Source organism: Bos javanicus, chromosome 3 (genome assembly GCF_032452875.1).
Source record: "Bos javanicus breed banteng chromosome 3, ARS-OSU_banteng_1.0, whole genome shotgun sequence".
Classification (NCBI taxonomy): Eukaryota; Metazoa; Chordata; class Mammalia; order Artiodactyla; family Bovidae; genus Bos; species Bos javanicus.
In genome coordinates, this window is record NC_083870.1 from 19900364 (window position 1) to 19920102 (window position 19739).

The window sequence follows — 19739 nt, forward strand, 5'->3', positions numbered from 1 at the left end:
GAGGCTTTGTGCACTGCTTTCTCTGTGGGGCTGGGTTGGGACCACAGAAGCCCAGTCTCTGAGTTCAGTTTCTGACCTGGCTCTGCCTCTGACTCCAGCTCCCTGCAGGGGGGTTGGAGGGGCAGGTCAGACAGGCTCCAGGCTGATTTGGAGGCTGATAGAGAAAAACCTGTTGGGGCACATACCAGTGGGGCACCCCAGCCTGTACCCCAGAGAGATCCCAACCCAGAACCCCTTGATGATTGACTTATTGGAGCAGTAGTGAGTGGGACTGATGGAAAGAGTAGGGTGGGGAGACTGTGTAAACCTCCGCGGAAGGAAGAGCACAGGTATTTCTGAGTGGGGGAAGATCAGCAGAGTCAAGAAAGAAAAATGAGAAGGGTAATCCCCATGGACAGAAGCATCGTGTGCCCAAAAGGCAATAGGGAGATGAAGGAGGCTCCTGGGTCCCTGCGTCTTAGATTCCTGCTGCTGCCTTTTAGCAGCCAGGACTATTTTAGCGGTAGGTGATGCAACTCCAGCAGCTTTCTTGGAGGCTGTCAGGGCACAGAACAGCAGGTAAACAGTTTTAGGGAGCCAAAGGGGCCCCTGAGCAGGCAATTACTTGAATCTCACCAACAACTCCCTAGGGCCTGGGAGCAGTCTCCTTCCTGCAATGCTAGACAGGTCAGGCAGGGGCTGGGCACAGAAGCTATCTGCACTCCTCTGCCATGCTCCTACCCTGGAAGGTTTTCCTGCATCCCTGAGGAAGGACCGGCCGCTCATCCTCAGAGCAGACCAGGCCTAAGGAGGTGCTATAAAGGGAGATTTTCATGGTGACAATCACTGCACCTCATTTTTCTCTCCTGTTAAAGGGGAAAGCATGCACCGATTTTTGCTAAAGAACGTGGATTCAGTCCCAGTTCTGCCACTTGTTAAGTTCTATAACCTCAGCTAGTCATTTCAGGTCTTCCTGTCTCTGTTTCTTTACCCAGGGGAAAAAAAGGGAATAATGGGAGAGGATGAAGTGTTGTGGGTGGGGCTTGGGGGAGTAGGAGGGTTGGGTGATTGGAGGGGGAATCCTGGCAGCACCTGGGAATAGGCTTCCTGGGGGGATTAAATGAAGTAATATGTGTGATGGCATTTGAGACAGAAAAATGCCCTGTAGGGCAGTCGAGTGGTTAAGACTCCATGCTTCCATTGCAAGGGGCACGGTTCAATCTCTGGTCAGGGAACTAAGATCCAGCATGCTGCAGGGTGGCCAAAAAAAAAACCCAGATCCTGATTTATACCAATAGGTCATTCTGTGGGATTACATCTAAAATAATAAACAATATTCTGACGTGCATTATAAACTAAGGTTGCCAGATTTAGTAAATAACAATAATTTGTTAGTACTGAGTATGACCCACATGTTTCATAGAATGTGTGTGTGTGTGCTAAGTTACTTCAATTGTGTCTGACTCTTTGATACCGGATGGACTGTAGCCTTCCATGGGGAGTCCCCCAAGCAAGGCTATACAATGCTAATAGGGCTTCCCAGGTGATGCTAGTGGTAAAGAACCCACCTGCCAATTCAGGAGACATAAGAGACTAGATTTGATTCCTGGGTTGGGAAGAGCTCCTAGAAGAGGGCATGGCAACCCACTCCAGTATTCTTGCCTGGAGAATTCCATGGGCAGAGGAGCCTGGCGCACTATAGGCCATAGGTTCGCAAAGAGTTGGACATGACTAAAGCGACTTAGCATGCATGCACGATGCTAATAAATTATTTAACTGAGTGTCCTATATTTTATCTGGCAGCCTGAAAAATGGGATGCAGTTTCAGCATGGTGATTAAAAGCAAATGTTCTGAAGCCAGACTCCTTTGACTTAGAATTCTGGTCTGCTGTGTGACTCTGGCAACCATCTTAACATTTCTCTCCTCAGTTTCTTCCTTGTCAAAACAGAGGTTAAAAAAAACTGGTGATAATAACAGTGTTTATATTATAGGCTATTGTGAGGATTAAATAAATATATGGAAAGCACTTTAGGAGAGTGCTGGGCGTTGAATGGTAAATACAGGTAAAATATTTACTAATTTCTAATAATACATATGTTATAATGTTATTTTATAGTGGTAACTGTTATTAGCATCTCCCTAAGAGTTCCAACCTTGGCTCTCTTCTGCCGCTTCTTTTTTTAAATCCCCAATCTGGCCACAAGAGGCCATCAAAAGAGAGCCACTGCAAGAAAGCCTTGAGACCCCCTGGTGGCCATTCGTGGTCTAGGAGGCTCTGATTCCCCCTGGTATCCCTCAGATACCAAGGGGCTCTCTTGGCCCGAGGACATGAGGTTCCCCAGAGGACTCCATGGGCAGGCAGGGTTGGGGAAGAGCCTCAGGTAGACATTCACTCCAGGGGCCCCGCTGAGACGGATCTCAGCACACACGCAGGAGACTTCTAGGCTGGTATAGCAGAAGAGCAGCTTCACAGCCAGGGTCCCTGGGCTTTGGCTTTCTGTACCCTTGAGAATCTCTTTTGGGCATGTTCCAAGTATGCGTAGGGGGAAATGAAGGGCAAAAGAGGGCTCCTGTTTCTCCAGTCTAAACCTCTGCAAGGTAATGCTGGCTGACCTGCAAGGCTGAATACTGAATTTGGAGGAGGCAGAGAGTGGTCCTGACTGCCTAGCATTATGAGGAGGTGTGTGATGCATTTACAGATGTCTCTCTGAGACTGGTGGAAGCTTTACTCCTTTTGTCCCTGGGTTTTGTTTTGTTAAACTCCAGGGTCAGATTGAGGCCCTTTTCAGATTTACTAAAACACCCTCCAGGGCATCTCTGGTGGCTCATGGGTAAAGAATGCTCCTACAATGCAGGAGCTGCAGGAGTTGCAGGTTTGATCCCTGCATCAGGAAGATCCCCTGGAGAAGGATTTGGCAATCCACTCCAGTATCCTTGCCTGGAGAATTCCATGGACAGAGGAGCCTGGTGGGCTACAGTGCATGGGGTTGCAAATGAGTTGGACAAGACTTAGCGACTGAACAACAGCAACAAATCACCCTCCATACCCATGCTCTAAATCTTAGAATTTCAGAGTTGGAGAAGATCTTAGGGATGACCTGACCTACCACCCTCTTGTTACTGACTCAAGGAGACTGAGTGACTTCCAAGGGCCGTGGTGTTGGGACCAGAATCCAGGTCTCCTAACTTCTCAGTGTTTTCCTCATCACTCAGATGAGAAGGTCAACTGGAAAAAAAAAAAAAAAAAAGCACAACTTAAAAGTAGAGAATTATGTTTTGTTTGGTGGACAATACTGGGAACTTAAGCCTGGAATGCAGCCTCTCAAATAGCTCTGACGGTCTGCTCTGAAGAAGTAAAGGAGGAGCCAGGATATATAGGAATTTTGTAACAAAAGCCAGGTAGTCAGAATATCAAAAGATTACTGTTTACTAAGGAAAACAAGACATGTCAAATCAATGAATGTAGTGCTTTTTTATGTAAGGAAAGATGCAAAAGTCAGGGCTCGCTGAAATCATTCCTTTGATATCTATCTCAGCTATCTGGGGCCAGTATCCTGTGTTTTCCCATCCTGTGTCTCCAAAGGGTGCACCATTGTGGGAGTGACTGCAATGGCTGATAGCTTAATGGAGGGCATCCTATTTTCATTTTGAGTTCTCTCAGGACTCATCATCCTGGCAGCTATAATACGATGGCTTGATGGCTGCAATATCCTTTCTTTACTGATATGGTAGGCAACATTTTTTCATTCAGAAGGGCATGACTGACTTGGGGTCTCCTCTTAGGAGGACAAGCAGCAAGTAACATACAGAGCCATAGCTGTTGACTCATGAAAACTTGTTCAGCTCTAGGTCCATATTGCTTTTCTGCACTCTGCATGGGTTTCAGAATACACAGAAATTCCTCCTGGCTATTTCTCCTCTTGTTATAAAACTTTTTCTCCCCAGAATTCCTTGCATTTTAATCCCGCTGCTCCTGTTTTGGCCAAGCTCTACTCTTTTTATCCAGAGTCTTGTGTATTACACAGGCAAGCCTGACCTGGGAAGACCAAGACCCATTTCCACAACTAGAGTCCACATCTTTGCCTGCTCCAGATACCTAAATCCCCGGCCAAAGGCCTATTTGTGTCCTGTGCCTCCGGACACCTCAGCAGCCCATACAGAGGAAGTGAGTCACTGCAAGGCGGGCAGCTTGGGGCACTGTGGGCGTGGCCATGCCAGGCCTGGGCCATGGGGGATGGGTCAGAGTGATCAAGAGCTCCTGGTCCAAACTATGCAGAGAGAGAGGGAGAGTGAGTTTCTAAATTGGTTGTGCTCAGTTGCTCAGTCATGTCCAAGTCTTTTGGGACCCTATGAACTGTAACACGCCAGGCTTCTCTTCCATGGAATTTTCCAGGCAAGAATACTGACTGAAGTGGGTTCCATTTCCTACTCCAGGAGATCTTCCTGACCCAGGGATTGAACCTGCGTCTCTTGCATTGGCAGATGGATTTTTTACCACTGAGCCACCAGGGAAGCCCCTTCTAAACAGGCAGCATCATTCAAATGCTGCCTGAGGTCCAGTTTCTCTTTCTCCACCCATCTTCTTTGTCTCCTGGGGGAGGGGTATACCCTCTTATCTTTACTTTTCAGGCCTGTCAATTCAGCTTCAGCCCCAAACTTCCCCTCCCACTGCTATCTTAAAGTTAACTGGTCTTCAGTGCTCTGAGGAATCATTTATAAAGTCTGGTGAGGGCCTTGGGGAAGTCTAGGAAAATTTCCTGAGAAAAGGGTTCAGAAACTAAAGGAGGAAAGCCAAGTAAGACAGATCTGGGGAGGGGGTAGAGAGGTACCCAAAGTTTAGCTGGGGCCCAAAGAGGAGACACTGGAACCCTACTGGAAAAGGGAAGCTGGGGCGGGAACTCAAGAAAGGTGGGGGGAACTTGGGAATTGGAGGGGGTGGGGGTGGGTGGGTTGTGGCATAGGCGTAGAAAGGATATGACTTGCAAATAAAGGAGTTTACCCTTTGGCAAAGGAATTAAAGGCTGGAGGGATTGCTGGGAACTGGAAAATCAGGCAAATCTGGGGCTGAAAAAGGCTAGAGTCCCCTGGGTACTGGTTCAGTGGTGAGGGGCCAGGGGGTGGCCCAACAAGTTTCATTCCCCCCCTGTTGGCCTGGGCTGGGGGGCCCACTGCAAAAGCAAAGGAAAAGTTGGAAATCAGACAGCTTCTGCCTCTTTACCTCTCCAGATAGTGTCTTCAGTGAGGACCAAGCTCTCAAACTGGATGAGTGAGACATCATATTATTTCTTAAGAGAACTGTCAAAACACCTGAACTTGACTAGATAAACCCTGAAACAAGCTGCCCTCAGAGGTTCTACCTGTCTCGGTATAAAAACACCAACATTTCATTAAGGTAAAAAATGGTTACCTCTGCTAGGCGGGCCCTCTTTAAACAAACCCTCAAACACATCTTAGTCACACTCTGTCCTTAGGAATCAAGGCCAGTTTTCTAGGATAAACATGTTACATCTTCCTGAAACATCAATTTTACCAGTCTAGGGGAAAAACATTTTAAAATATGAATTTGAACACGGACAAGCAGTGGTCTAGATTGAAATCTCAGATACGTTTTACATAGCAAAAGTTGGGGACTGGCTCCTTCAGAGTCTGCCGGCAGTAGGGTATATGTGCCACTGGGGGGTAGATTTTACAGCACTGGTGTGGAAACGGTGGGGATTTTAAGGCCGAGCTGGGGTGGGGGACGCCCTAGGGGTCCCAGCCGAATCTCGAGGGCCCGCTGCCCGGGTCGGTTCTGGAGAGAGAGGTGCTGGGCCTCGGCGCGCGGGCCTTGGGAAGAAACCGCAGGGGCTGCGGGGGCCGGGAGCCGGGGCGCCCTCCTCTCTCCGCTGCCCGGTGGGGCTGGAGGTGGGAAGTGTGGCCACCGGTCTGGCCGCTGAGAGAACTGGGGGCCGCAGCCGGCCGGAGGGCGAGGGCCGCAGTTGGGGGCTGCCGGGGTGGTGCAGGGGCACGGCCGTTCCGCGCCCCGAGCCCCTCGCGGGTTTGTCCCGGGGTCCTCGGAGCGCGCCCCTAACCGAGAGACCAGAGGCTGGGAGACCCCACACTGCCTCCCTCATCGGGGGCTTCTTCCCCCCGGTGCAGCGCCTGCAGTGGGCCTCCGCCGCCCGCCGGGTGCAGCGAGGGCTCAGCTCCCAAGCTTCCACCGCCCGCCCCCGGCCGGGGAGGGGGCGGTGGCAGGCGGCGGGCGCTGGGCGCGGCTACCCCGCGCGGAGGCCCGGGCCCCGCCGCGCGCCCGCCCGCCCTCCTCTCCCCTTCCGTCGCCGGGCCGTAGGCCCACGCCCAGTCTCCCGGCTGCTGTGTTGCTCGCGGCCTTTCTTTCCCGGGCTGGCTGGGCTCGCTCTCGGCTCGGCTGGGCTCGGCGGGCGGCGGGAGGAGGAGGAAGGAGGGAGGGAGCGGGCAGGCAGGCGGGCGGAAGGGGGAGGAGAGGAGCGAGCGGAGCCAGTCCGGAGGGGGCCCGGAGCTCGGACGAGGGGAGAGACGGAGCAGCGGCTCCCGGCCGGGCCAGCTCCGCGACGCCGCAGCCGCCGCCGAGTGAGTCGGAACCCGCGCCCGGGAGTCCGCGGCGCCGCGCGCAGGGGTGGGGAGGCACGGGGCGCGGAAAAGTTGGGAGAACTGCGGGGGCCGCGAGGACGCGGCTCGGCGGACAGGGCCTGGCGGGGCCGGGAGCGGGCCGTGGAGCGGAGCGAGGCGCGGACGCACACCCTCGGGCGGCCGGCGCTGGGCGCCGCCGCTGGCTCTGGGGCCTCTGCCCCGCGCGCTCATGGCGGCGGCGGGCCTGGCGGAGGGCGGGCCGGAGCGCCTCGCGGGAGCGGCCGGGCCCCCAGCGCCGCCTGAGGGCAGGCTGGCCGGCCGCCCGGGCGTCCTCGAGCGCGCCGCCCGGAGCGCGGAGGAGTCCTCCTGGGCAACAGGTAGGAGCTGGGAGTTGAGGACGCGGGGCTGCCCACGGACGGCCGAGCCTCCGGCGCCCTTTTTTGGGGAGGAGAAAGTCCGGTGAGCAGTTGCACGAGAGCCCCCTGCTTGGCAGAGAGCCCGCGGCGCGGCCCCTGGCTGGGGAATCCCGTGGCTAGAGTGAGAGGAGAGTGAAGCTTTTTCTAATCGGTTCACTGTGCCCACTCCGGGAGGGAGGTCAGGGCGTCCATGTGCTTAACGGGAAACAGGAAGGAGTGGCTCAGAGTGTCTGCCCCTGGCCCCCACCCCGTGGCTAAGGCTCTTATACCGTTATGGGGTGTGTGGGGCAGGGGTAGGGGGAGCTGCTGGTGAAACTGGTTTTCTGGGCCTCACTTTGCTAATTTCTGGCCCGGAGGCTCTCTGGCAAGTAGGTTAATTGCATGTGTGGGGTTTTAATCTGTGGCCTGAGTTTAGAGGTTCACTTCCTAAGGTAGACTCTTGGTGTCAAAATCTGATCGATTCTTCACCTGAGTTGCCAGGTACAGGAGATAGGGGGTTCTGAGGATCCTGAGGAATGGAGTGAGCCCCTCTTTCTGGAGAAGTGAATCAGGAAAGGCCTCCAGCAGGCAGTCACTCCCACATCTGTCTTAGCGGAGGTTGCAGTCCCATAGCGGAGTCCAGGTGGCTGGGCCTAATGTGGGTGGCTGACTGGGCTTGTGATGGTGCTCCTAAGGGTAAGGACTGTCTGCAGCCTCCTCCCTCAGGGCCTGACCCTAATCATACAGTGACCTGCACAAACCCTGTTTTGAAGAGAGAGAGAGTTCCTTGTCTTCCTTGGTACCCCACAGTCCACTCCCTTCACTGGGGCCTCTGGCCGGCTTCCCCTCTGGGAGGGAGGGCCTTCACTTTCCCGTCACTGGCCACAGGCTGGCCGATCCTTCACTGTGCCTTGAGCATGCCCCCTGCCCGCCCAGCCCCCCACATCCCCATCTACTTCCTGAATTTGCCAGTCATTCTCTCCCTCTGGGGGCTGTAATCTCCTGCAGTCTTTGGCTGTGTTGGGGCCACAGAAAAACTAAAATTTTGAGACCTCTACTTCAGCCTGGAGGGATGACACACCTCTTCTTGGCTTCATCCATTGCTCACAGCTGTCTAGTTTGTGACCTGGTGTAGCTGCCTGAAAAAGTTTTCAACAAGCTGGACTATTCAGGTCCTCTGCCACTTCTTTCCACTTCTTTTTTGTAGACCGCCAGGCTCCAGTGAAAGCTGGGAGCCTCTGGGATCCTGTCTTTGTCACTCTCTCTTCCCTTACTGATTGTATTGTATCTTCTTCAATTATTTCTCCACACTCTGAGAGCCGTTGGGACTATTATCACGTTGAGTCTGTGAGATCTCTTCCTCATAGCCTCAAACTTCTGCCCTCCTAGCAGACTGGGTCTACAAGTCCCCTTGGGGACTCTCTGCCCCTTTTCATCTATCTGTGGGAGTCTGGGATGGGTCAGTCAGAGTTGGGCAAAAGGTAGCAGCTGGGTGGAGCTCTGTTCAAGTTCCTGGTAATCCAATGCCCATGAAATCCCTGCTCAGCTGGCCGTTCTCCAGCCTGTGCCTCATAAAGTGGTGTCTGTGTCTCTGAGGCAGGTGTATTTGTGCATGAGAGAGACAGAGACACATACACATGCACACACCCTATTGTTTCTTCATGTGTGTGGGGGAGTAAATCGTTTGAGTGGAAAAATACCTACAGGTGTGATTTTCTCCACCAGGAAATTAAGTAATGTGACCCAGAAAAGCAAGCACGAAGGCACATGTCTCCCTGGCATGAAGGCACATTCCCTTTTCTTGACCCACCTTTTTGTTGGTGGGATCCATTGCTTGGCTTGGTGTGCCAGGGACGCCACTGGGAGTGGACTGGTAGATTCTGTGGGGATGTATAAGTGCAGCTGGCGGGCCTGGCCCAGGAGCCCCTATTGTCTTCCCTTCCCCCTCACATGGAGTCCGAAGTCCTGACCCTGCTGAATCTGGTGCCTCTTCCTGCTGGGCTAGGCTCCAGGGGTGAGGGGCAGGGTCCAGGCCACCACTCCTCTGCTAATGGAAGTGCTGGGCAGTAGGGGAGGGCTGTGGTCACAGAAAGCCTGAAACCCGGGGGTGAGAGAGCCCCCATTCAGAACTCCCGAAACATCACACTCTCTGCTCACACCATCTTCTGCTGTCCCTGTTTGGAGCAGGCAGGGGCCAGGTGCTACCTTGTCCTGGGATTGAGATAGTTGCGCTGTCCAGGCGCTTGCCTTTGACCCATCTCTGACTTTCTGCCTGCTTCTCTGCCTCCTCACCTTCTTTGTAGGCATGAGGCATTCCTGGGCCCCCGGGAGTCATGGAGAGGGACTCTATGCTTGGCCTCCAGGATCCCAGCCAGCCCTCTGAGTCTTTTTAATCCTCAAAATATCTGTGACAAAAGAAACTTACCTGCCGGTTTCCACTGACCAGGGTAGGAATGGGGCCCAATGTCTAGGCCAGACAGTACCCTTGGCTTTAGTCCTCAATGGAGGACAAATTGGGCCCCAAGGGACTAGCAGTCAGGTGACTGAGTCAGGTCTGTTTCTTCACCTCCAATCAGACTAAGCAAAGAAGGTGGCAAGAAGAGCTGGAGGGGTGCCACCGCATGTAGGCTTTCTGCCTTGTCCCTTCTCTACTAAATTTTCTACAACTTCTCTCAGAGAAAAAAGTGTGTCTGTGTGCACTGTCGTGTGGGGAGAGTTCTACTCTGATAACTGTGTTTAGTTTTGTTCAGTTCCGAAGGCTTCCATCTCTTTAACTAATTAAATATTTATTCTGGCCAAGGTGGAGAGGGAAGGGGCAGTGTCCTCAGGAGCTGAGGCCTGGAATGTGTGTGTGTGTGTGTGTGCGTGTGTGTGCGCGTGCGTGTATGTGTGTAGAACCCGTGCTGTTGGGGGCGGGTGGAGCTGAAACTCCTTTACTGTCAGAGCTGCCCTCTGCTTTCATCTGAAAGAGCAGTGACCAGGAGTGGGGACAAGAGGGTAAAGTCCTTGAGCTGAAATGCTGACCCGTGACAGGCTGAGAGGGATTTCGCAAGTGCTTCTGTGGTGGGTGGGGGCGGAGCTGTGGAGCAGCCCAGCTCAGCTGTGATATGATCAGCCTTCAGCGAGGCACCGGTTGGTCTCCAGTTCACAGCAGAGAACAATCTCCCAACTCTATTTCCTCCGCAGCAGGGAGGGGACCACCTTCCTTCTGTGTCAGCTTTTAGTCTCAAGGCCAGCCTGGAGACCACCTACCTGGCCTCCCTCCTCGGAGGATGAGGGCTTGGTAGCCTGGAAGCTTTGCCCTTGTCATCCTACTGGGTTCACTGCTGAGTCCTAGGACTGCCAGTTGTGTGGACCACCATCGCTGATTCTACACCATCATCTTGCTCCTTCTCTCAGCTCCAAGCAGCTGCTGTTCCCGCGTGAGCCTCAGATCGTACCTTCCTTCACTTGGTATCCAAGTGGTCACCACCACCCTGTAGATCCTTTCTCTTTCCGTGGACGAAACGGGGGAGGGAGGTGGTACAAAGCAGCAGCTCTTTCCTGAGCACTGAGGGTATTTGTGATGGGTGTTCCCTGAGCAGACTAGTATTTTATTTTCCAAAGGAGCCTTAATCCAAGTAGCTCCTAATTCTACCAGATGTCTTAGTCTGCTGTATCGACTCTCTATCCTCCAACTCCTGACTCCCTGCAGCCTTGTCTTCATTTTGTTTCTGAGAATAGGCTTCACATAGAGTCCTTCTGCCTTATGTTTGGGAATGGATGGCTTGGGCATGGGCTATTAATTTTGTGTGCAGTGTTTTGATGTCCATTGATTGTCCTTGAGCTCAGCACTATTTGGGGGCATGATTTTGGTTTATTCTGGCCTCTTAATTTTCCCTAGGACCTGCTGCCTCAGTGGGTTTATAGGGAAGGGGGAGAAAGCTCTTGCCCCAGCCCTGCAATCCTTTCTTGGGCTCCCTGGCAAGGAAGCTTCCAGTTATGGGTTGATTTGGGAGCTCTGATGGTTCAGATGGTAAAGAATCTGCCTGCAATGCAGGAGACCTGGGTTTGATCCCTGCCTCAGGAAGATCCCTTGGAGAAGGGATTGGCTACCCACTCCTGTATTCTTACCTGGGGAGTTCCATGGACAAACCTGGCGGGCTCAGTCCATAAAGTTACAAAGAGTCGGATATGACTGAGTGACTAACACATGGGAGGTCTAGGAAGAGGTTGGAGGGTGGGGGGAAGGGATGATGACTCTGATTTCACTTAAGATTTTTGGCCACGGCTTCTAGGCTAGATCCTGTCTAGTTTCCGTGTAAGAATAGCAAAATGATGGCGAGACCCCAAGGTTCTTGTCTAGGGAATCAGGACTTCCAGGGGATGTTAATGTCACCTTTGGTTGATATTAAGAGTAACTGTTAGAACTGGAAAGCCACTATATTACAGATGGGCACACTGATTCATCCACATGGCCAAGACCAGAGCCCAGGGCCTGAGTCTTTGCCCCTGCTCTTTTTGTTACACTGTGAAAACTGTCTTCCGTCTCCTTCTGCACTGCTGCCTGCTTTGATGCCCTCTACTTCTCCCTTCCTCACTCAGGATGCTCCAGACCTTACATGACTACTTCTGGTGGGAACGGCTGTGGCTCCCTGTGAACTTAACCTGGGCTGATCTAGAAGACCGAGATGGACGTGTCTACGCCAAAGCCTCTGACCTCTATATCACACTACCCCTGGCCTTGCTCTTCCTCATCATTCGATACTTCTTTGAGCTGTGAGCATACCAACCTACCCCCATGCCTTCCTTGGCTCCCAGCTGCAGTTTCTTGTACTTCAAGTTTGTCTCTTGCTGTTTAATTGGTCCTGCACACTGGTGTTCTCACCACCCAGGTCCCTGCCTACTGTGTGCCCCCCACTAAAGGCAGCATTGTCTTTCTGAGGGCTCAGCACCCCCAGGCCCATTCCTTCAATGGTTATTTGTTCTTGCCCTCCACCCGCCTGGTGGCTAGTGAACACAGGCAGCTTTGTCAGCTATGGGCAGCCCAAGGCAGCCAGAGAGGGGGTTGCTGGGAAACTGAGGCCCAGGATAAAGTTGCCTGAGCTTGCAATATCCCCCTCCAGGCCCTCTAGTTTAGGGGCTAACAGGCTTGCCTGTTCAAGAGAGTCAGACACCCCTCACTCCTATCCCTTCCCCAGTTACGTGGCTACACCACTGGCTGCCCTCCTGAATGTCAAAGAGAAAACCCGGCTGCGGGCACCTCCAAACCCCACTTTGGAGCATTTCTACATGACCAGTGGCAAGCAGCCCAAACAGGTATGAGCTGCAGACCCTGTTCTGGGAGTTACTGAGTCCTGGTAGGGAGTGAGGAGGTGGGGTGCAGAAATGGGAAGGCATCTCCCCTTCCCTTCAGATGGGGCCAACTTGGGTCATTACTGGCAGAGGGGCGGGGAGGGCGAGTGAAGCAGAACATAATGGGCTTCTCACCCCACCCAGGCAGATGTGGAGCTTCTGTCACGGCAGAGCGGGCTCTCTGGCCGCCAGGTAGAGCGCTGGTTCCGCCGCCGTCGCAACCAGGACCGGCCCAGTCTCCTCAAGAAGTTTCGAGAAGCAAGGTAGGGGCAGTTGAGGCAAGAGAAACTGGGTGGCAGAGGAAGGTCTACTGTGTTTTGCTGGGAGGTGGGGCTGCAGCTGTACGTGGAGAAATTACTCCCGGGTGAGGAGGCACATTTGGTTGAGTATTTCCTTGAGAGGGTATCTGGGGGGAGGGCTGCGCCGTTCTTCCATTCCACTCTCCTAGCCATGTCTGCTTCCTCTTCCAGCTGGAGATTCACATTTTACCTGATTGCTTTCATCGCCGGCACGGCTGTCATTGTAGACGTGAGTGGGGATTACTTGGGGAGGGCAAGTGGGGGAGTAGGTTCTCTGGCAAGGTGGGGTGAAGCCCAGAATTTAGGTGCCTCCTCCTTTAACCTCTTATTACCATTTCTCTGCAGAAACCCTGGTTCTATGACCTGAGGAAAGTTTGGGAGGGATATCCCATACAGGTACATGATGGGTCCTGATTCCTTATATGGGGTAATTAGTCCTTATGTGGGGTGAGAATCAGTGTAGGATAGGATTGGGACATACACATCCTTGTGAAGAGTTGATCTCAGACACGTGGCAGAAGGGACTGCAGTCATGGTGTTAATCTTAAGTGCAAGGAGGGCTGGGTTTGGAGAGGTGAGACCATTGGGTCCAGTGGCTCTGGGGTCCGTTAAACTTCCTCTTTTCTCTCTCAGAGCATCATCCCTTCCCAGTATTGGTACTACATGATTGAACTGTCTTTCTACTGGTCCTTGCTCTTCAGCATTGCTTCTGACGTCAAGCGAAAGGTGAGTCATGGGGCTGTACCACTGAGTAGGAGCCAAAATGAAGCGCGGTATGAACCACCTCCCCTTTGACTTCTGGGTGCTTTGGATGGAGTTGTGCGATAAGTGGAATTAAAGGGGGAAGAACGGAAGCTAGGGAACAGGAAACAGTCCTCTGGAGGTTGCATCTTTTCTACAGGATTTCAAGGAGCAGATCATCCATCACGTGGCCACCATCATCCTCATCAGTTTCTCCTGGTTTGCCAATTACGTCCGAGCAGGGACTCTTATCATGGCTCTGCACGACTCTTCTGACTACCTGCTAGAGGTCAGGCTTCCTGGGCATTTCTTCAAGCCTAGAGACCCTGGTGCAGGTTCTTCTGTCCCTCTATCCTTTGCTTGGGGTGGTGGTGGGTGGGGGTGGGTGTTCCTGGGACCAAGGAGGTGGGGGCACAGAGCTAGTGTGGTTAAGTGGGATGTATGTATGAATGTATATGGGAGTCAGGAGCCCGTGATGATCGGTGGGGGCTATCTACACAGTCAGCCAAGATGTTTAACTACGCGGGATGGAAAAACACCTGCAACAACATCTTCATCGTCTTCGCCATTGTCTTCATCATCACCCGACTGGTCATCCTGCCCTTCTGGTGAGTAGGATACCAGACTAGACTGTTTGAAGAAATCAGGAATCTTCTCCCTGGCCCCATTTGTCTGTCCTCAGTCTTGACCCCCTCCTTTCTGTGTTAACAGTTCTTGTCTCTCCCCATCCCAAGGATCCTGCACTGCACGCTGGTGTACCCACTGGAGCTCTATCCCGCCTTCTTTGGCTATTACTTCTTCAATTTCATGATGGGAGTGCTACAGCTGCTGCATATCTTCTGGGCCTACCTCATTTTGCGCATGGCCCACAAGTTCATAACTGGAAAGGTAATGGTTCTGTCTCCATTCTGTAGGCCCTACTACTCTCAACTCTAGGAACGGCCCAAATTCCCTCCCATATCAGCAACCCTCTAAAACCTACTGTGGGGCCCTGGGTATAGCTGGAAAAAGCCCACCGAGAGAGGCAGTCCTTAGGGGTTGGTAACCCTGCTCATCCCTTTCACAGGTAGTAGAAGATGAACGCAGTGACCGGGAAGAAACAGAGAGCTCAGAGGGGGAGGAGGCTGCAGCTGGGGGAGGAACAAAGAACCGGCCCCTGGCCAATGGCCACCCCATCCTCAACAACAACCATCGTAAGAATGACTGAACCATTGTCCCTGCTGCCCCTCAGATTAACGTATAAAGCCAAGGAAATACCCCACCCTCCCCACAGGGTCACTTTAAGCTCTGGGGAGAAGGAGAAAGCGAGAGGAGCGTGTTCTTCTCTGTGCCCCACCCCCTGCTACTGTCACCCAGTTGCCTTTAAACCAAATTCTTATCAGCCCATCTCCAGGAATGGGAGGTTGGCTATATCCTTTGTTGGGGGAGGGGGATTGGTCTTATTTTCCAAGTTGTCCTTTCTACTGATTTTGAGACCTTTCCTCAGTTCTGGGGGTGGGGGTTATAAGTCACATTCCTTACTCTTCAGAATCTGGCCCTGTCTGTCTGCCTTTGACTCCCTGACCTCCAGAGCCAGGGTCGTGCCTTACTGTCCCACCTGTGGGCCTCATTCTGCCAAAGTTGGACCAAGGCTCACCTTTCTAATCTCCCTAACTTGGACCAGAAACCAAAGCTGAGCTGACTTTTAACTTTTTCCCTTCTAAGATCCAAATGAACTGAGTGTAGGTGGGTGCACGTGACCCTTATCCTACCTCTGCCAAAAAGTGGGGGCCACAATGTGGACTGCTCAGACAGTCTTCTGTTACTTCTCTGCCAGCTGTCCCTGTAGTCACAGGTCCAAGATCTTACTGCCTCCTTTCTCTGGCCTCTTTCCCTAGGCTAGCTGGTTTGGAGTAGAATGGCAACTAGTTCTAATTTTATTTATTAAACATTTGGGGTTTGGGTTTTAAAGCCTGAATTACAGCTAGCACCTGGCATTTCAGCAGAGGGACCACTTCAGACCAAAATGTACTGTTAATGGTTTTTTTTTTTTAATTAAAATATATTAAAGATTAAGTAAAACATGGCAACAAGTGTTTGAGACTCTTAAGAACTGAGAAGAGTGATCAACTAAATAAACTAAGGTAGTCTTCCTCATGCCTTCCTCATGGTTATGTAACCTTAAAAAATATCACATGGCAAATAAGAAAAAGCAAAGTAGAGAAAGGTCAGGATTAATGACAGCTGCCTGTTGGGAAGGGTGGGGGAAAAGCTCATCTCTCATCAAGACCTAGAACTGGGAACCAAGGGAAAGAAATCAAATCACAATCTTAGTTTTAACATCTTATTACTTTCAAGAAACAATACAAACCAGGGATAGTAAAATACACAGCCCTCATTCTAGGAATAAAGTCTGTTAAAAGGATGAACACTTGAACAAATGTAGGATGGGAGGGGTGAGCCACAGGAGGACTGGAGGGATGTCAGGCCCAGGTTAGAGTGGTAACCTCTCCCACCCCCAGTGCCTCAGGAGGCAGGGGAGGGGCCCTGCCTGCTAGCACCGCAATGGAAGGGGTCTCCTGATCCAGAACCCCCATTTCTATCTACTAGGAGCTGGGGAGTAGCTAGACTAGAAACTTGGGGGTCAGAATTCAATAGTCAGGAAGACCCAGTTCCTGAGGAAAGGGCAGTTCAGGAAGGTTCAGAAGGTTAGGAGGAAGGCTGTCCTCTAAAGAAGACGCCCTCGGCATTCGATGGCCCCGCAGCAGCAAAGCAACTCCTTGCCTTCCACGCTGCCCACCTCATAGTTGTAGTCCCAGGTAAGCTCGGTGCCAGCCCGGATTCTCCTGAAGAGGAAGAGGAGGAAGGGGTGTGGTCAAACAGCAGAAACCCAGGCCTGCGATGACTGAATGTGCAGGGGGAGCTGGATCCCAGATGGAAGAGAGGCCCTTTGAATGTCCTGGCCCCTCCCCAACCTGGGCTTTTCCCACCCACCCATCCCCTTTCCTGATTCCCTCTTACTTGCTGGCGAAGAAGGCCACCCACGGGAAGCGGAGATCATGAGTATCCACGAAGACATTCTGGACAAACAGGTTAGGGCTGCAACTGTGCTGTAAGTTTAAGTACAGATTCACTTTGGAACCAAGGAAACAGAATCTGGTTTTGTGGGGTGAGTGAGAGCTGGATGAAAACAATGCCATTTGATCCTCCCATGGCAACAGAGATTTTGAAAGGCACCTCTTTAAAGATCCTTTGCAATCAAGAATTTTAATGAGAAAAGATGGGTTTATGGAGTTGTATTTAAAAGAACTAGAAATGTGAGGACTAGGGGATAACCAGCACATACAGGTGAGCGAAAGGGGTCTCACATTGAGGTAGCGGCCCAGGTTGCCTTCAAGCTTGGCATCGATGATGTAGCAAGACTCCTCCCCATCATAGAACTGGCGTGTGTTCTTACGAATGGGTGCACTCTCCCCCTTTTCCACAGATGCCATGTTGGTTGATTTAATGGCAATGCCATGGGTTGATTTCAAAGCAAAACCCCGGGTGGATTTTACTGCCACTTGGCGCTTCATTGGACCTGGAGAAGGAGAAGAATGGGGCTAGGTCCACCCCACCTCATGATTGGACCTTCTACTTCCTTTTTTTTCCTGCTTCCATTTTTATCCCACCCAGTGCACCTCAGGAATACCAATAAGCTGGGACTCTGAGGCAAAGGCCCAAGGTGGCAGTTTTTTTCAAGCAGGATTAGATCTGCTGGATACAGAAGCAGAGGGAAAAGAACTAGAAAGAAGAGAGGGAGGGGATATGTCACACATTATTAACAGTTTAGCTGGAAGTCAGGGAGTCTTCCCAGGGATGCTTCCTAAGATCTGAATTTTTCCCCTACTGGTTCCTTCCTACTACTCCACAAATTCTTCCAGACTACCAGACATGTTCTTCTTGTCCTCAAAGTCATCCCCTTCAGAGCCAGAGGAGATGGTCTGGATATCATCACTGTCCACGGCTGCGGCTGAAGTCTGGCCAGCAGTGGGCTTCCGGCTGGTCCCACTTTCCCCCTCACTTTCTGTGCTGCTGGACAGGGTCAGGATATCCTGAGGAAGCAGAAGGGTGAAAAGAAGGAATAAGAGTAAATGGAGAGGGACTTCCCTGGTGGTCCAGTGGCTGGGATTCCACACTCCCAGGAGAGGGGACCTGGTGTGGATCCCTGGTCAGAGAACTGGATCCCACAAACTGCAACTAAAGAAGATTCTCCATGCTGCAAGGAAGATAGAAGATCCCGCGTGCAGCACCTGGGGCCTGGTGAAGCCAAAAAATATATATGTATAAAAAAAACGAGTAAATGCAAAGGACCTCTTGGAATCCCTGCTTTTAGGTACAGTTAGGCATGAAGAGGTTGAGACTATAGCAAGATTAGATGCTGGATGAAGGAAAATGAGGCAGGAAGTCAAGGCCAGAGAAAAAGGAAAATATCCAACAGTAATTACGGTGACAGACTTGACACGAGAAGAACGCTCCTTTACTCGCGCTCTAGAGTAAAACAGGAGGCTGGGTAAGGCACAGCTTGAGAAAGGCCACTTACATCAGGGTTTGGCTGAGCAGAGGCCATGAGTCGTCGGCTCTGATGCATACTAGTTTTACTTGGTGGGCGGCGAAGTCCTTCAGGCTTCACAGGAGAAGGATTGTAACCATAATTTCGAGAGCTTTCAGTAACTCTGATGGGAGAGGAAGACATGAGAGGGGTCAGGTTTACTGGCTGTTTCTCAGGCTGATTTTGTAGGCTCGAGAGAAGGAAGATTTGGAAACAGGTAAAAAAGCAAAGCACTTACATTGACATCCTGTTTCGGTCATCAGGGTCCTGGAAAACAGAGCGAGTGAACGGCTGAATGTCTCCATGGTTCTAGATAATATATCCAACAACTGTAGACTTCACCTCAGATGACCTCTAAAGATATCAGCCAGCGAGAGGTACACTATCTCAAGTGGGGTGTGTGTGGAGAAATTACTCTCCAACTTGAGAATAACGATCATTTTCATCAGGAAGCCCCACTGGGAGGGGTCTTTAACCCTTCCCAATAACAGGGCATTACAAAGTGTGCATGGAAAACACCATGGGCAGAATATTCTAAGGACAAGGGACCGTTCACCACCTGTAATGTGCTAAGTTTCAACATCATTAAAAATATGTTAAGATCAATTCTTGTTTTTCTACTATAATGAAAACAATGATGTAGATAAATTGAGGTAGCAGTTTTAAAAAATTATTTTTAAATCCCCCACTTTGGAATGAATCAGGTACTTTCCCCACAGCAGGCTGATTTTAAAATAATTTGGCTCTTCAAACAAACACGGGGTCACAAGAATCAGACACGACTTAGCAACTACACCACCACAGGAATGTATCAGGGGGAAGATTAATCAGGTTTGCCATAAAAATCCATCAAATAAATCATCTGCATGTGAAGACTCATGGTGAGGGAATTCCTTGGCAGTCTATCCCGTGGTTAGAACTCTATGCTTCCACTGCAGGGGACACAAGTTCAATCCCTGGTCAGGGAACTAAGATCCCCAAGCCATGTGGTATGGTCAAAAACGATAACAAAAGCACTCATGGTCTCGTCGTGAGATTGCGTTAAATTTGTCACATCAAACTTATGTAACAGCCACAATTCTTCGAGTTTCCTGCCACTGCTTACCTCTTTCTTGGCCTGCTTGATGTCTCCCTCATCCTTGAAGCCAAGCCCTGAGGTGGAAGCCTTCTCAGCTTCCCCTCTGCTTCCCCCAGTGCGGCCTTCCCCACCTTCACTAGTCTTGAAGGATGAACGGCTATCAGAGTCAGCAAAGCCACCTTCACTGACACTGTTGCAGCTCAACCACGAGGCCACTTTGTTCTTAGGTGTCTCTTCAGAGGAAGGTGGATTGCAGCCACCTACAGGGATTGATGGAGGGACAGGAATGTGTGGGGGCCCTAGGTCTGGGGGGCGAGAGTCCTTGGAAGACATCTCAGACAATCCATTCTCCTTCTGGCCCCGGGTCTGCCGTCGGGTAGCATAGCTGCGCCACACCGAGCTGGTGCTGAAGTCCTCGTCCTTACAGAAGTTGTCATCTGAGCTGTCGTCATTGGACTCCTCGGGGTCCTCTGTACCACTGTTGCCGTCTTCCTGGTCCTTCAAGTCTACACCACTGCTGTCAGAGGAGCAGGGGGCATCACTCTCATACCCCTCCTTGAAGTTCTCCACGCTCTCAATATGGTCCAGATTGGCAAAGTACTCATCACCCATTTCTAGGCCCTCCTTGTCAGCAAAGTCATCTGTCAGGATCTTCCCTGGGAATGAAGAGAAAGCCTTCCAGGGTTATGAGGAGCTTTTAGAGGAGCTTTTAGAAAGAATAAAGTTCATTTCATCAATACCCAGCCCCACAGTA

At 51.6% G+C, this 19739-nt stretch overlaps 2 protein-coding genes across 8 annotated transcripts in view; one reads left to right on the forward strand and one right to left on the reverse strand.

Moving 5' to 3' along the window:
* Positions 1-6484: 6484 nt before the first annotated feature.
* CERS2 (ceramide synthase 2) lies at positions 6485-15409 on the forward strand. 4 transcript variants are annotated; one of them, XM_061407632.1, is made up of 11 exons: positions 6485-6568; positions 11548-11721; positions 12144-12261; positions 12442-12560; positions 12768-12825; positions 12942-12992; positions 13230-13322; positions 13498-13626; positions 13839-13945; positions 14072-14225; positions 14404-15409. In XM_061407632.1, exons 2-11 carry the CDS (start codon positions 11549-11551, stop codon positions 14542-14544), a joined length of 1143 nt encoding a protein of 380 aa, XP_061263616.1. In that variant the 5' UTR covers positions 6485-6568; position 11548; the 3' UTR covers positions 14545-15409. The 4 variants fall into 4 exon arrangements, with proteins under 4 accessions (XP_061263616.1, XP_061263626.1, XP_061263624.1 ...); XM_061407642.1 differs by lacking the exon at positions 6485-6568 and adding an exon at positions 6902-6945; XM_061407640.1 differs by lacking the exon at positions 6485-6568 and adding an exon at positions 10071-10416.
* The window catches only part of SETDB1 (SET domain bifurcated histone lysine methyltransferase 1), a 32640-nt gene continuing 28227 nt past the window's right edge, over positions 15327-19739 (reverse strand). For all 4 annotated transcript variants that reach the window (XM_061407595.1, XM_061407605.1, XM_061407612.1 and 1 more), the window contains 7 exons: positions 19013-19641; positions 18146-18174; positions 17899-18031; positions 17245-17410; positions 16685-16896; positions 16338-16426; positions 15327-16162 (listed from right to left, as the gene is read on the reverse strand). In XM_061407595.1, coding sequence (XP_061263579.1) covers positions 16045-16162; positions 16338-16426; positions 16685-16896; positions 17245-17410; positions 17899-18031; positions 18146-18174; positions 19013-19641 — 1376 coding nt within the window. In that variant the 3' untranslated portion in view covers positions 15327-16044. The remainder of the gene's footprint in view (positions 16163-16337; positions 16427-16684; positions 16897-17244; positions 17411-17898; positions 18032-18145; positions 18175-19012; positions 19642-19739) is intronic.